Source organism: Centruroides sculpturatus, unplaced genomic scaffold (assembly GCF_000671375.1).
Source record: "Centruroides sculpturatus isolate CEXI.00-Female unplaced genomic scaffold, Cexi_2.0 scaffold404, whole genome shotgun sequence".
Lineage (NCBI taxonomy): Eukaryota > Metazoa > Arthropoda > Arachnida > Scorpiones > Buthidae > Centruroides > Centruroides sculpturatus.
The window spans coordinates 348761-365829 of record NW_019384604.1 but is presented as its reverse complement, the minus strand read 5'-3'; the positions used below and the strand labels follow the sequence as shown (position 1 = coordinate 365829).

At 31.3% G+C, this 17069-nt stretch overlaps 1 protein-coding gene across 3 annotated transcripts in view; it reads left to right on the top strand.

Moving 5' to 3' along the window:
• Positions 1-429: 429 nt before the first annotated feature.
• The window catches only part of LOC111625122 (UPF0235 protein Daro_3887-like), a 57576-nt gene continuing 40936 nt past the window's right edge, over positions 430-17069 (top strand). For all 3 annotated transcript variants that reach the window (XM_023368160.1, XM_023368162.1, XM_023368159.1), the window contains exons 1-2: positions 430-557; positions 3175-3289. In XM_023368160.1, coding sequence (XP_023223928.1) covers positions 450-557; positions 3175-3289 — 223 coding nt within the window. In that variant the 5' untranslated portion in view covers positions 430-449. The remainder of the gene's footprint in view (positions 558-3174; positions 3290-17069) is intronic.

Sequence of the window (17069 nt, the reverse complement as noted above, 5' to 3'; positions counted from 1 at the left end):
ATGGTAAAAAAACAACTAACTTTTTCCTACATTCCATTTTTTTGTTTTGTTAACTTCTACAGAAGAAAAATATTGCGTTTGGTCATTACATATTGATACTTGATTTTTTTAATTCTCAGTTTTTATTTTAAACATTTCTGGAATATCTTCTTGAAATGCTGGTTTTATTTTTTAACTTGTTGTTTTTTTGTGAATGTTTTTGAAGTTATAAAAAAATTAAAAAATTGTGAAAACGGAATTTAGTTGTAAATATCTCCTACCATTATTAAAATTGAAACAAGAGTTTTAAAACAGAGTCATGCAAAAAAAATTTTTTTTCGGTTTAATTATTTTGTATTTGTATTCGCCACAACCGAATTAAAATTACGAAACTAAGCCAAACAATAATGGTGTTATCAGCTAAGTACGATTTTCCGTAGGGGGCGCAAGTACACCATGCTTTCATTTTAATGATTTCGGTTTTTAAAAGCAGGTGTTTTGTGAATTGTTTACGCGGAATCACCAATAATAAGTATTCGAAGATGCCAAAAAAAGGATTGAATAAAAAGACAGAAAGGGTAAATCTGCAACCGAATGTCATTGTCGATCGGCACTTTTAAATGAAACGTTTTTACGTTTAAAAGTGCCGATCGACGAGGGAAAACCGGGGTTCCTAGTTTTAACTATTTTAGGCAATACCGAAGTTTCGATATCCAATGAAAACGGGAAGCTTGCGTTGCACGTTCGAACATGAAACCGTATGTAAGTGCCGCCGCGCGTAACACGATATCCAGTTTACCTGTGAATGCATCCGTGTGTCACAAACTTCCTGTTCATGAATATCGAAATTTCGTTATTACCAAAAAAGTTACGACTAGACACTAAGCTAGGGTGATCAGATATTGACATAGTCAAAGTAGGACTTTTGAAGTTTTATAATGCTTCCCAGTAGGACATTTGACAACCCAGCTTAAAACAATAAGAATCGGTAGTAAAAAAAGCACAAAACACTAAAAATTGATAAGTAAATAATTTTAAATTTATATACTACTCTTGTTGTTTTAAATACTACTATTTGTTGCAATTGTACCCATTATTTAATATAAAAATATGAAAAAAAAAGTTTATTGTTATTATTAATGACTACCTATTGGTCCAGAAGTAGTTATCTGTGAAAGTAGGACATTTCCGTTAGGCGGTAGGACATAGGACAAAAGGTTTAATTGTAGGACATGTCCTCCCATAGTAGGACGGGTGGTCACCCTACACTAAGCAGCTCTGTTAACTACTTTTGGTAGCCAGCAAATAGACCATTTGATATGACAGTTCCAAATGGCAAATTTCAAATTTGAACAGCAAAAGAAATGAGCTCTGGTTTAATCATTCTGAAATGTGATGAAATGATAAGTCTTGTCCATTTAATTCACATTGAAATATCATATTAATATTATCACTTGGCATAGAGTTAAACTGAAAAGTCTGTCCCATCTGTCCTTTGCTTAATCACTAAAGGACAGATGGTCCTGTATTGGTAAAGAAGCAGACTGAATTGGCTACCAGATATCCACTTCCATATTTTCTTTATGCTCCTCCTAGATTAGATCAGACATATGATTTAGATCAGATGAGATGATGGATACATTGCCTGGTAAAGCTGCTTTACTTAGGCTGCTGGAGGGTGCATTAATAACGGCCATAAATTTGAATGGATATAAATTTGAAATGGTAAAAAATGCAGCTTACAGAATAGTTTCAACAAAGTTAAGAACATATTACACAAACAAAAACATGAAATTTGATAATTCAATAAATGGGCAATAATAGTAATAATAACTAAACAGTTGAAGAAATTGAAAAGAAAAAAAATTAATGTAGCTGATAAAATATTTAATAAAATGTACAAAAAAAGTATCTTGGATTCCAAGATTTTAATAAATTTGATAAAATTAGTCCTTTGTTTATCAGGAACTATGGCTTCTGTAACAAGAATATTTTTACTGGTGAATTCCTGTGGTCAAAAGAGAAGGTCAAGATTAAATATTGAAGCTGTGAAAGCAATGCTAATTACAAAACAAAAGTGTAGATAAAAATCATATGCCAATGAAGTTTTAAAAAGTATCTGTAACCATATTTTTCTGTTGAAATATCATTGTTTCCAAATAGTTTTGTAATAATGTGAGTTTCTTCTGAAATATAGGAAGAATGTGTTTGTTAATAAGTTAATATAGTTTGAATAAGGATAAATATATGTTAGAGAAAAGGACTGCTTTCTTCCTCATAAACAAATTCCGACATTATTATATTAGATTGATGAAAGATTTACAAATGATTTCAAGAATGTAAATGCTGTATGATTAATAGACATAATATGAATAAACTAGTAACTTTAGAATAATATAGAAAAAATTTTTAACCATTGTGGAAAGAGATATTCTTTATTTGTCCTGATAGGTTCAGAAATTATTTTTAGGATTGAACTTGTTTTAAAAACTAAAAATATAATTAATTCATTTTATAATTAAAGAGTAGAGCTATTCAATGTATAAATTATCATCAATTTGTTCTTTTGATGCATATTTGAGTGTTGAAATAGAAAAAAAAAATAACTACTAGATTCTATTGACTTTTGTATTAAAATTGACCTGAAAACTTTTCTGTTGTAGAGAGAGAGAGCAAGGTTCTTGCATTAAAATAATAATAATTGTAGTCTCAACAAGTTTGTTTTATAGTGTAAATGAGAATGGGTATTTCAAAATTTTACTCATTTTTTTTGTCATATTTAATATAGAAACATAAAAGTTTTAAACTTGAAATCTATTAGAAAATAAAATAAATTCTAATTGGAGCTTCTTCATTCATTTTTTCGCCTTTCTCTTTCACAAAGATCATTTTTTTACTGTATAGCATCTCACATACAGCCTGTTGAACCTTACCTATATTGTGATTTTAATTTTTTTAAAAATAAATGTAAATCTATTTTATATAATATATAATGTAACTGTTGTTTTACTTGATTTATAATTTTTTTTATGTCTGTTATATCTTTTATATTTTGCAATCATTTTATTGGGGATAATTTTTTTTTGTTATTAGGGGGGGTGGAATACAATCGTCTCTGACGTTTCCAATTAAATGTAAATAAAAAAAAATAAAATAATGTGTTTATAAAAATTAATTAATTATAAAATTTTACAGAGCAAAACCACATGTAATCAAGATACAGATCTCTGTCCTGTATACATTGGGTCAAATGATCAGATTTTCATAAAAATTCATGCTAAACCAAGTGCTAAAGTAAATGAAATAACAGGTAAGATTATTGTTATTTTATATTCATTATTATATAATTACATATACATTATGTAATATGATGGAACAGCTTCTCAAATGTGTATTATAATTATTGACTTTCAGCAGTGAGTTTAATATTGTAGAAAATATTTACTAGAACTTTATTTATTTTAAGGACTTGTTGTAGTGACATAGTGAGTTTAATGTATTAAACTCACTATGTCACTACATTTTCAACCTATTCACAGGTCTTCCTTAATTAGAACCTACAGAAATGAAACAAACTAACAGATAAAGTACAAAACTAACATTCTAAAATTAAAAGAGAACAAATACAAATTACAAATTTGAAAGTCCTAAATTTGTACAATTTAAAAGTAATTCATTTTTGTGATGCAATGCCTGATTTGGGAAGTAAAATTAATAATTTAAATTTAGTGTATGCAGATTAGTGATGTGCCGGATCGTTAAAAATGTATATCCGCGGATACGGATACGGATACGGATACGGATCATTAGAGTCTAGATCCGCGGATACGGATACGGATCTCAACTTTCGTACTCAGTCAGCGCCGGTGCGTGTGACCTTGGACCGATAGTTGACGCTTTGCGTTAATAACGCGACGTGTTTTGACTTGCACTGCGCGTGTTTTTGTTTATGGTGTAAAAATGTGCTAAATTAGAATTCACCACAAAGGCAGACAGGATAAAGTAACAAAAGTTAATATAATTTTCCAATTGAGCTTTTTTGCGTCTTTATACAGATTCTATTTCGGGGGATTCCAACTTCACGGTACNTAAATTTAGTTAATGCAGATAATTCTTACAACATAAAGTAGATAATAAAACATTTTAAATATACAAGTTTTGTCAAATTGATCTTATTTTACTAGTTTTTTGATAATTATTTTACTAATATTTATTACTAATTTCTGAATTTATTTTACAATCTGATTTTATTTTACTAATGAGCATTTTTTTTAAACAAAAATTAGTACAAAGTACACAGTACAAATCAGCACGATTTATGATGGTTAAAACCTTATAACTTTATTATCACATCATACAAGAATTCAACTTTTCCATCATGGAGGAAACCATCTTTGTTGTAACAAGAAAAGAACTGGCTGAAATGAGTGCTGCAGATTTAACCTCAAATCAGGAGACCTCTAAGGATTACTGTGCACAGCTCTTTAACAAAACAAGTTTAGTGATGCTCTCGATGGCATCACTTAGCAGTGCTCAGTTTAACAACAACCCAATAGAAATAGACCTATCTTTTGTATATGGAGTATACAAAAATTTTGTAGCTTGCCTATTTTTGACTTTTGTGCAATTTGGCTCACCAATCAAAAAGTTTGGGCACCATACTCTATAGTATAATTGGTACTCTTTGGTTAACAGGGCACCAGTTAGTTGGCTGCTATTTTTAGCAAAATCAAACTTTTATTTTCCATTTTTTACATAAAGATAATTCTAAATATAATAATTACAAAACACAATTTTTAACAACTTTGGCGTCTTATATGGGAGGCATAAATTTTGATATGTCATGTGTGAGGATCCAAATCCAGACTTTCAGTATGTTCATATCCTTATCTCATAACATCACATTGTAGCTATAATCTTGTTAAATAACTGTCAACTTTTACACCTGGGAGCAAAACATCTGTTAAGTTCTCAGGCCTGGTAACGACACTTTCTCATCGCCTCTCGACCTAACATATAGATTTCAACAGTTCAAAATATAGAACAGGACAACAAAGTGGGGGAGTCGTCACCGGTTTCTCAATTGAACCATTCAATTTTTTCCTGTGTTAAAATTTATGGATAACCTGTGCGCTTTTGGATACCTCCTCACATAATATCTAGTTACCTCAACCTGTGGGAATAAGAACTGTCGTCCAGAACTGTCTTTTCTGTCCAACTGGCTTGCAACAAATCAAGATTTCATACAAGTTATTTATCGCCACATGCGACTATTGTAAACTCTCTCTCTCTTGAGAACCGCGGAACTTTAACCGAAATTTTATGTCCACTTTAATGTCCATTTTATATATCTAATATCAATCGTAGCAAATGTATCTAAAATCTAGCATATTTAAATTCAATATATTATATGTCCTGCATGGCCTATTGTTACTGATTAAACGGTTGTTACTTTAACCCGTCTCTGTGTAAGTCACTTCTGGTGCGCTGTCTCTCCCTCCATCCTGAATCTGGTCGCTCCGTTACGTGACCACTCATGTGACCTAGTTAGCACAGCTTCCGTGTCAACCGAGACATGGTGGTGTCACCCTGACAGGGCATCAAAGAGGTGCCAACCCTTCGGTCACACGTGTAACATAGATGTAAAAGTTTCCTGTTTGGCATATTGTCTTTGCCATATAAATTCTATTAGGTACGACTGCAAGTGGTGACAAGAAGTACCATGATGCATTTTGTTTCTCCATTTGGAGCTGCCCCATAACCTCTCTATATTTTGTGTAGGCATCCTATGTTGTGGTCCACAAAATTTTATTTATGATTCACCTGAAAATGTTCAAAACCAGCTTCTTGTAATTCCTGATGTTTATAAGCTTTCCAACAATCTGAATAAATGGTAGTTCCTTCCTGATTATTATTTTTTAATTCCTGCATTAATGTTTTAGCTGAACAGTCTGGCACAGGCACTAGAAAACATTCTTTTGATTCCCTACATATACCACCAAATATACCACTGTTGCAGAAAAACGCGGCCTACATTTAGCTTTCTGCATTTATACATAGTTTTGTCAATTTCTATGATTTTATTCACATCACCAATCTTTAAATTAGAGAATGAGCATATACCTCTCACATATAATTATTCCAATTAATTGTTGTACTTGCATTAAATCCTAGTTGCATTTGACAGAAATCACAGGATATTAATTTCAACAACCATAAATATATGAAATGAATGGCATTCAAAAAGGAAATACATGAACCTATAAACCAATTGTTGGTTCTAATATCTTTCTTTTCACGACATGTATGTATATGACATCTCCATTTCGGAGTACTTGCCAAACAAAAATACAAAGTCATTCAGTGATTTTTTTTGCAGAATCTTTCTTTATGCAAAATTCCTTTTTGTTGAAATACAGTAGAGCGTCGTTTATCCGAATCAATTGGGGACTGGGGTTGTTCGGATAACTTATTTTTCGGATAACGAATCATGTACGAAAAAATATATTAATTTATCCCGTGTTGAAATTTTTCTCCGTTGCGTGTCGCTTCGCGTTGAATTTTCGTCGATGTTAAGCCTAACAAAGATTATTGTATCGTTAAAAATTATTTTTTTATTTTGTATAAACAAAATAAATATATTGAAAAATATAAAAACAATAAAAATTATACTTCAGAAGTTAATTTAGTATCAAAAACGTAAAATATTTCAGTAACCCAAGAAATAGCCGAAGATTGCAGCGTCACAGCACTAACGAAAATTTAAATTTGCCGACTGGAATGCTTTCGGATAACAGACGTTTCGGATAACCAGCTTTCGGATAAACGATGCTCTAATGTAAATGAATTGCTCCTTCTTCATCATTGGATAACTCCTATAAAATCCGTTTTCGATCAATATTAATAAATCCATTTGAAAAAACAAATACTTATTAAATACACTCAACATACAAGCAAACTAAGCTAAATAAAGACACTTATCATCTATGTGTAAACATACTTTACATAATCCAGTTAGATTTGTGATATATAAATGATGACATCACATGGTCAGTATTACGATAAGTTAAAAAAAAGTAATAAAATTTTAAAAACTTTTATATAAATATGAAAAATTATAATAAATAATTGCAGTGTAAAATGTACTAGAAATAATTAAATTTTAACTCCTACATTGATAGCAGCATGTAAATATGCTAATCATTTTATTAAGAATCATGTAGAAATAGTATGCATGTTAAATTCACAATGAGCCTTCATTATTTTATCCTATTATTAGAAACAGTGAGTATACTTCCTTACTCATTTTAAACACTTGTTCTTTTGTAGAATTGAAAATTTCAGATTGAGTGCTATTTAGATTGCAACAATTGACTGGTGTCCTGCTAATCAAAAAGTACCATATAATTTATGTAGGAATAGAGATAGAAATATAGAACTAGAAATGATAATAATCTTCCAGCGTTTGTAACCATCTTGATAGAATGATAATGTTTTGGCTTTCATAATGTCTTTTGTCCCTTTTGTACCATCACCAATTTATTGTCCTAATGGTTTAGGAATGTTACTCATCTAAACCCCATATTCGGCCATCCTAACAGCTGACATCATCCCCGATGTCCCCATCTAACCTGTCAAATACTTTGTTAGTTGAACAGACCCATAGTTTCATGTTGTTTGCTTGCAGTTTTTTAATTAATTTAATGTTCTCCTTTGCCAGTGCTCTAATTTCTGGAGATTTTCTTCTAGACTGTCTTTGATATTTTGAATCTCGTGATCAAGTATGATTGTCACATCATCTTTGATCAGGACTTCTTGATCTAGATATATATTTACTGTATATTTCCTTAGATAAGATGACCTTCAGATAAGACGAGGTATAAATTTTCATCAAAGTTTTATAGTTTTAGCATATATCTGTCATATTAGACAACTCCCAAACTATTAACATCCTATGAATTTAGTTTAGATCAGCAATCATAATCTGGATAATAATACGGTATAGTGTATATGGAATTATGTCCTATTCGTAATTTTCCGAATGAACAAATCTTATTTTCTTGCATCTGGCAGCACTGCCTTGCTATTGTTGCAAATATTCGCACTGATTTGGGCATTCAGGTAATGACCTTGACTATTCACAAAAACATCGTATGGGCTATTCTATTTTGTGGACATATCCTACTCTCTACTAGTAAATAATTATGGTTTTTCCATTTTTTTATAATGATTTTAATTTATATAAATTTCAATTTAATTTTTTTGTATCTGTTTTNATGACCTTGACTATTCACAAAAACATCATATGGGCTATTCTATTTTGTGGACATATCCTACTCTCTACTAGTAAATAATTATGGTTTTTCCATTTTTTTATAATGATTTTAATTTATATAAATTTCAATTTAATTTTTTTGTATCTGTTTTAAAAGGCAATCCCAGATTTTAGGGGCCTTTTTTTTTAATGATTCAACTATCGTCTTATCTGTGGAAATATATGGTATATCTTTCTTTCATTTTTCTCTTTCTCTATAATATCCTCTTCTATTATAATAAGATCTATCTCTACTTCTACTTCTATGTTTTCTACTTCTTGAGTGTCTACTTTGTCTTGTGTCACATTTTCGATCATCTGATCTACTATGATAATTTTGTCTTTGTTTCTCTTCTTCCTATTGCTTTCGTTTGTCTCGCTCTCTTTCTTTCTTAAGAACAATTTCTTCACCTGCTGATTTTAATCTTGCATTACCAACATGCTGTTTTTCTATTGAATGATCATCAATGCATTGCTATGCATCACCAGCAATTAAAATGGCACCACAAACTTCATCTGTTTCTCCTGAGCAACTGCAATTTCTGCTGTTTGCTTAATGTTTGATGCATGACATTGCTATAACCAATGATTAGGTTCTGAAGATTTATGTAAAGCTTTTCTTTCTGCTATTAACTGGTCACAAAGTTTCATTATTCCTTGTGCTGCTTCTACTTTTCTTTCATCTGTGGGTTGTTCAGATGTTTCATGTAACCATTCTTCCATATTATTAACTTCAGCTTTCTCTCTAGCAGATAGCCATCTTGGATGTTGACAAACTGGAACATCATGTTTTTAAGATAATGTTCATTTTGATCCCTGTTTCTTGTTCTCTGACAGCTTTGTAGTTTTTTATTAGATCTAGAAGCTCTCCTCTATGTCTTGCATCATTGATATGGCTCAAGCCAACACCACTAGTATCTATACAGGCAACATCAATGTTGTATATGTCTGAAATGTTTATTTCTGCATTTTTTGCTTTGATAATCTTCTCAACACAACTTTCTTTTAAACTGATATTAACTTGTTTAAGTAAAGCCATAAAAAACTATACACATGTTAAAATGTCTTATTTATTTAAATTGTTGGCTAGTTTAAAAATAGTATAATTTACAGATCATTTTATATATCTTGGCTGCATGTTAAAATGTCTTATTTATTTGAACAGTTGGCTAGTTTAAAAATAGTATAATTTACAGATCATTTTATATATCTTGGCTGCATGTTGCACTGTACTCATTTGGGGCTCTGGAAGTCTTAAANTTAAAATGTCTTATTTATTTAAATTATTTAAATAAGTTAATTAAAATAATTAATTTTATAGAAACTGTTTATCAAATAATGCTGAAAAATAAGGTAAATAAATGTCTTTCAAAAAGAATATAAAAATGCTCATAATTAAAAACATAAATATAGCAAGTACGTTCAGTAATGTGGGAAGACATGATATTAATTACAAACTACAATAATACAGTTGTAAAAAAAAAAGAATCCATCAGCAAATAAAAAGAATATAGAGAATCTGTGTACAAATTTAATGATAGCCTTGCAATAAATACAAGAAACCTAATTGTAAATCAAATACAGTCGACCCCCCTATAACACGGTAGATATGTTCCACTTTATAAGAATTTCGCGTTGTAGGAATCCTTAAATGCATGAGCCAATCACAGCCCAGCACGTGTGCAGGTTACGGACTACGGCTGTTTGAAAGGTTTTCTTCCATAAAATGAATCGATTCTAGACTAATTTGACTCAACATTTCCAAAACACGTATAATTTTTTGGAATAATCCATATAAACTATACTATAAACAAAAAAAATGTAGGATTACTTACCGAGTGTGCACCGTTCGACCACGCCATTGCTTAAGCTTGTTTTTGTCACAGAGCAGCACACCAAATGACGGGCGTGTTTTCTGATAAGTTATTTTTCTATGAAAAATTCATTGAACTTTGGAGACATCATTAATAGAAATAATTTTTATGGCCGTTGAATAAGAAATGTTTTTTTTCACAAGAAATGTATAAAATTACAGTACTGTATTAGATTTACAGTACTGTATTAGATTTAGGTACTGTATTAGATTTACAGTACCTAATTTATATACTGTACAGACGATAGTAAACTCAACTTACCCGCCTAAACTCTCCGTAGCGTGTAAGTAGTTCAGCTGCTTGTCCACTATTGGTCCAGATTCGATCAATCCTGTCATGACATGAATCGGTGATGACGTTTTACCGCATTTTACGGGTCTCTTTTAGTGTCTTTATATGAATACAGTCGCAATTTTTTTGCCGCGTTATAGGGGGGTTGACTGTACTTGCAGGATTTTGTCTTGAGAAAAATACATGATGTAGATTAACTAACTGATTCATCTAACATGTTCTTAAAAACACGCTTTTTCTATTTTTCTATTTTTTCCATTTTTATCTAGTTTTATGAAAATGAATAATAATTAATTTATCTTTTCATACTTGTTACACTCATTATTTCAGTAAATTCTCCTCATTGTGCCTGTACCCCACTATTCAAAGAACTTTAAAACATAATACAGAAGTAATTACTTCAGTAGATTAAATCTCACTCAACTTTTTAAAGCAGCATAAAAATGTTAATAAGAAATTTTTTTGAAAGTTTAAAAATAGGTTATTGTTTACTCAGTGATGTTGGGTACTGTGCATGGCATTATTCTTGAAATTATTGCATTATTATATGTATTGTATTTTCCGACGTATGGATGACTTTTTAACCCAGGAAAATCATTTCAAAAGTCATCTTATGGGGGTTGTCTTATAGGGCGAGTATATCCCCAAACTCTTATATTTTAACTGTAAAAGTTGGGGGTCATCTTATATGCTGGAAAGTATGGTACAATTTTTTATTTTTTAAATTTATATCATGATTCTATTGAAAAATGTCTTTTTTTACAATAAATAACAATTCAATCTTAAAAAAGTCTTTTGGCATAATAATTTAAATAAAATATATTTCTCAATTACTTTTATAACTCTTACATTAATACAAATACAAAGTAAACTAAAAATTCATTATAATTCCAGTAACAACAGAAATAATTTATTCAATCTTACTATTAAAAAATTGTAATGTTTCAAAAACAATGTGAGAAGCGGAAGAGGGGGACAATGAAGTTAATCCCTTAATTAATTAATTAAAGTAATATTACAATCCGATTCTAGGGCAAACAAAAGGTCACACACATCCTATTTCATTTGATTTCTTAATAGATAAGACTGATCGAATATCTCTCCAATTAACAATTATTACTAAGGTTGCAATACAAACCGTGACCTTAGTCACTACTGGCAATTTATTTAGTGTGTTTGACAGATGTTATCAATTTTATAAGATAAAATGAGTACAGTCGACCCCCCTATAAGATATAGATATGTTCCATTCTTTAGGAATCCGATTTCTTATGAGTTGTTCCAATCACAGTCTGACACGTGTCAAGTTTACGGACTACGGCTGATTGAAAGGTTTTCTTCCATAAAATTAATCGATTCTAGACTAATCCGACTCAACATTTCCAAAATACGTATATTTTTTTTGGAAATAATCCGTATGAACTACGGTATAAATAAAAAATTGTAGGATTACTTACCGAGTGTCACCATTCGACATCGCCATTGCTCAACATTGTTTTTGTCGCGGAACAGCTCAGCACACACACACACACAACTCTCTTATTTACGTAATGCCGAAGTATTACATGTCTGGCACCGCTTTGCATAGCCAGTTAACATATAAAAACATTAAATAATTGAAATTTCAATTACATATATTATTTTTACAGTATTATTACAATATTTTACAATATATTTTTAAAATTTTTATAAAGTATAGTTCCTATAAAGCCCATCTTTACATGAAGTCCAAAGGGCTTTGACAACATTATTCAACCACCAATAGCAAGCATTCAGATGTCCATATCACATAACCCTCTAGCTAACTTAGTTCTGATGGTTAAATTTGTATATCACGAATTCAGTTGCACAATTGCACACTATTAATAACCATATTGAAGTAAGCACTTAAATTGGTGTCCGGAAAAATTCCATTTCTCTATCAATACTTCTTCTAAGCATGTCTTCCGGGGCAGTTTTCTTTTAATTGAAATTAAGTAAAGTCTATTATTTTGTTTAATGAGACAGTTAACAAAAAGGGCCAGTCCAGACAGACCCATATTCGGGTGTAAAAGGACACGAGGAAGTATTGCAAATCCCCAGCCATTCAATTGAGAACCTAATACAGACCAAATTCAAGGCCTTCTTTAAAACCTTGGAACAAAACTTTGAAACAAAATCAGTAGTAGGATGCCAAAAGAATTGGAAGGAACTATAATGCATACAGTATCAGTAATAATTACCATGATTTTGAATTTAACAAGTTTAAATAATATATTAAGAGTGGTTAAAATAATAAATCTCGAGTACCTCAACTCCTGTGATTTAATAATAAATATTTAAAAGCATAACAAGAGTTGTATAAGAGTTAGCAGAAAATGCACTGCATTAACAAATATTAAAAGAATATTCGAATTAATAGATGCACTAGGCTTTCAGAATAACTGGGAGTTATGCCCTAATGGTAGTAAGTTTGCCATATCTTTTGGTTAAGTTGTTAAAATAGAAAAAGTTCTCCTTTGTATTAATAAGATTAGGTAAATCACATGGCCAAGATATGCCTTGTTGGTGTAGTATATTTTGAATTTCATTTCGTTCCCTTTCAAGTATCGGACAATGGAAAATATAGTGTACGTTTCCGTCTTCGATTTGACATATAGGGCATAAATTTGTATTAAGTCCAGAAAACCTGGCGAAGTAGCTGGCAAATTTCCCATGGTTTGTGAGAAATTGAGTTATCCAGTGATTTGGTTTAATCCATTTAAATTTATAAGTTTCTTCGATACTTGGAAGAAATCTATATGTGTTGGATCCTTCACATTCATTCCATCTGCCTTGCCACTCATTTATAAGTTCCAGCCATAAGATTCTTTTCACTACATTCATGCTTATTTTATTATACGAGACAGGGAGACATGTGTTACTAGCAGCGGTTTTTGCTAAAAAGTCTGCCCGCTCATTTCCGACAGTTCCATGGTGGGCCATTGTCCACTGAAAAGTGTACATATTATTAGATGTACAGACCACATGTTTGATTTTGGTAGATATAGGATGAAGTTCATTATTATGAAGTGTAGCCAAGGAGGAGGCACTATCACTAATTATTGTTATATAACAGTCATTATAGGTATCATTAGTCCAGGTAACAGCCATTAAAATAGCAAACATTTCTGCCTGAAATATAGTAGATAATTCTCCAAGTCGGAACATTTGACTATAAATTTCCTGATTCTGTGCATATGCTACAAAGGCGCATCCAACATAGCTATTTATTTTGGAACCATCAGTGTATATAATAATATTGCTTTCGTGTGCTTCATCTGTCATTTGAGGTGGAGGCAAACAGGGGTTTATAGATTGGTCAAAAGGAGTCAAGAATTCTATATCATTAACATCTATGATATCTGAGGAAGTGTCAATATTTTCTCTCCATTTAAGGTGGCAAATTCGGCTAAAATATTTTATGTGGATGTCCATAGGAGGTTTCCTTGTGATAACTTGTAAGGAAGCTGTTGGAGCCATTCGANGGGGTTGCACCCGCATCCTGGTGCGATCGTCTAAAGAAAGCCTCTCTATTGGAGTTACGTTCGAACCTCTCCTCCCCACTTTGGAAAAAGGAACCTCTCGGGACTCAATCGCCATAGAAAAAGGTATTTGTTAAAATAATAAATTCTCTCCATCGGGATAGTTTAAGGTAGACAAATATAAATTCAGAGATAGATACGAACTTAGGTTGCACTGCAAGACCTAATTTAAATGTTGCACTACTAATCTACATATCTTCCATATCATTACTGTGTCTTACATTTTTATACTCTCGTTTTGTATAATCGTAGTTCTTTTAATTTATATAATCTTAGTTTGTTCTATAAGCACAATGTAGCGTAATAACGATCACTTGGCACTATTCACTTCTTTATTTCACTTTTCGTTGACGAAAAGTGAAATAAAGAACTGAATAGTGCCAAGTGATTGTTATTATGCTACATTGCACTTATAGAACAAATAAAAAGAACGACACGGTTTCAAAATATGGTAGAATAATCTTAGTTGCTAAATAAATATTTTATTATGTTTAAATATGTGTCATCCTTGAGTACGACCGACACCTTATCATGACCTCGCTAACCCTCCCACTTGTTTACAACATAGGCCATCTCCCGGTAAGAAGGGTCAAGCTCACGGCTCTACCTCCTGGCTTCTCACAACAACAATTTTTTTAAATAAGATATCAATTTCAGAAAAAGCATGAATTTATACAAATGTATCATAATAAACATAACATAATAAACAAATTTATTTAAAATAATAATCCAGGACATTATTTTAAATGTATCCATTATCAGTGAACATTTTTGTCTCTTACATAATTTACTGAGGTTGTTGCCTCAGAAGGTTGTATCTCAGCATGTTTTAGATAAATTCCTAGTGTGAAAAAAGGACAAGTGAAGATGACATTTTGGATAATTTATGTTTATGATTTTAATGAACTTTAATGTCCTTGATTATTATTTTTAATTGATTATGGTTTATGTTAAAGTGATAACTATGTAATTTTCTACATTAATAAATTTCTAAATAAATTAAATTAACTAATTATTAAAATTGTAGATAGCAGTGTTGTCTCTATAGTGCCAAATTATTCCAATCATTCAGCTGTAGTCATTCAACTGATAATCCACTAATTTGATCAATAACAGCTTTTTGTCTTAACAGCTAAGCTATTATGAATATGTATTACTAGCTGTACCCGGTCACATGTTGCTGTGGCTCAAAATGTATCTATTATAAATGTATAACACTCCCCGCAGGAGGGAATTTTGAAAAATCCCTTCTTAGTGTACACTCTTGGGGGCGCTAAACTGAACTGAGTGAATGGATGCAGAAATTTTTGCTCTATTTTCAAATTGAGTTTTTTGTTGAAATTCTTATTTTTGTTCACATTGTTATATATTTTTGAAAAGAGTTTATCTCATGGATTAAGAATTTATCAAGTTTAAGAAAATTGGACCATTCTTCTCGAAGTTATCCATTTTTGGAAATTGTGAATTATCGGATCCAATTTTCAGACCTTTGAATCCGATTAATCGGAAATTAACAAGGATAATCATTCGCACCTGTTATATGAGTACTAGGTGTTCTAAATTTCTGGATTTTTGGCCCAATATTTAAGGAGATATTGCATACTTCCGATATAATTTCGTTGGGTTGTCACGGGCTTCCTGCTGGTTATTTCTAAAAAATGTTTGGTCATCTCTAAGAAGATATGAAATGTCAATTATCCTGCAAATTTCACGCTCTTACGTTCATAGTTTTTAAAATATAATTCAACTTAAAATAAAATTTTGAACTTTTCAACATTCATTCTTAACTGATCATCTCCATAGTAACTTCTTTGTTTTCGAAGCTTCTGGAACTTTCAACGGAAGTGATATTTTTCTTGTTTTNGAAATCTCTCCGTAGCGTGGCGCTACGGACGGCGGGTAAGTAGTTCGGCTGCCCGATGACGTTTTACGTATTATAGGAGTTATTTTTACCGTTGTTTACGGATAATGCCACAATTTTTATAGGAATCATAACTATAGGAAACGGTTTTATAGGGGGATCTACTGTACTGCCACAATTTTTATAGGAATCATAACTATAGGAAACGGTTTTATAGGGGGATCTACTGTATATTTTTGGACTCCTCTAAAGAAGAAGAAGACGTTGAGCACGCTTTCAGAACAATAGATTTATTTCTCTTAAAGTAATTAATATTTAAATTTAACTTTCTCTATATTATACTTCCTGATTATATTGATGTCTCTAATGATTGGAATGGAATCAGAATTACAAATTTTTCATGATAATGCCAATGACATTATTGAGGAATTTAAAAAATATTCTCTGGACAATCCAAATGCTAAGCTGGGAGTTGCGTGTCATTCCTCATACATATTGACACAATTTAATCGGGTAATCCAATTGGTGGAAACCTTCATAAAGAAAAATAGTTTAACAGAGTACTTTGATCAAAAATTTTCTGTACTTACTACTAGAGAAGATTTGAAAAAGTTCAGGGTTACTCAAGATGACAAAACAATGGAAATTTTAATGGGCATTCAAGAAACTGTAAATAATCTTAAAAAGAATTTTTCTAATGAAATCCTTGGTGGAGGAAAAGATAGTGCCCCCAGCTACAGAGACATTCTCAAAAAAAGTATTAAACTAATCTCAAATGTACATGAACCGCCTCTGCAGACCCATACAGTTTTAGTATACAGTGATCAGGAGGGTGCCACTTCCGAACAAACTAAAAGTTATTTAACCAATCATGTGAAACCACATATCCTTGGTGTAGGAGTTAACCGATTACGGAAACTGAAAAATGGGGGAATTGCTGTTGACTTAAATCATAAAGATGAAGTTGAATACTTTAAAGAGTCTGTTCAACAGGTTCCAGGATTAAACTCACGTTTACCAAAAAAGCAACTTCCATTAATGAAAATTGCATCTGTTCCTAAAGCAGATGTGAAAGAGGAATTAATACATGATATCTATGAACAAAACGTGTGCTTCTTACATCCTTATACTGATAAAATTTTTGCAGAAAAAATTAATATTAGATTTCCTCTAAAACAAAAGAACAG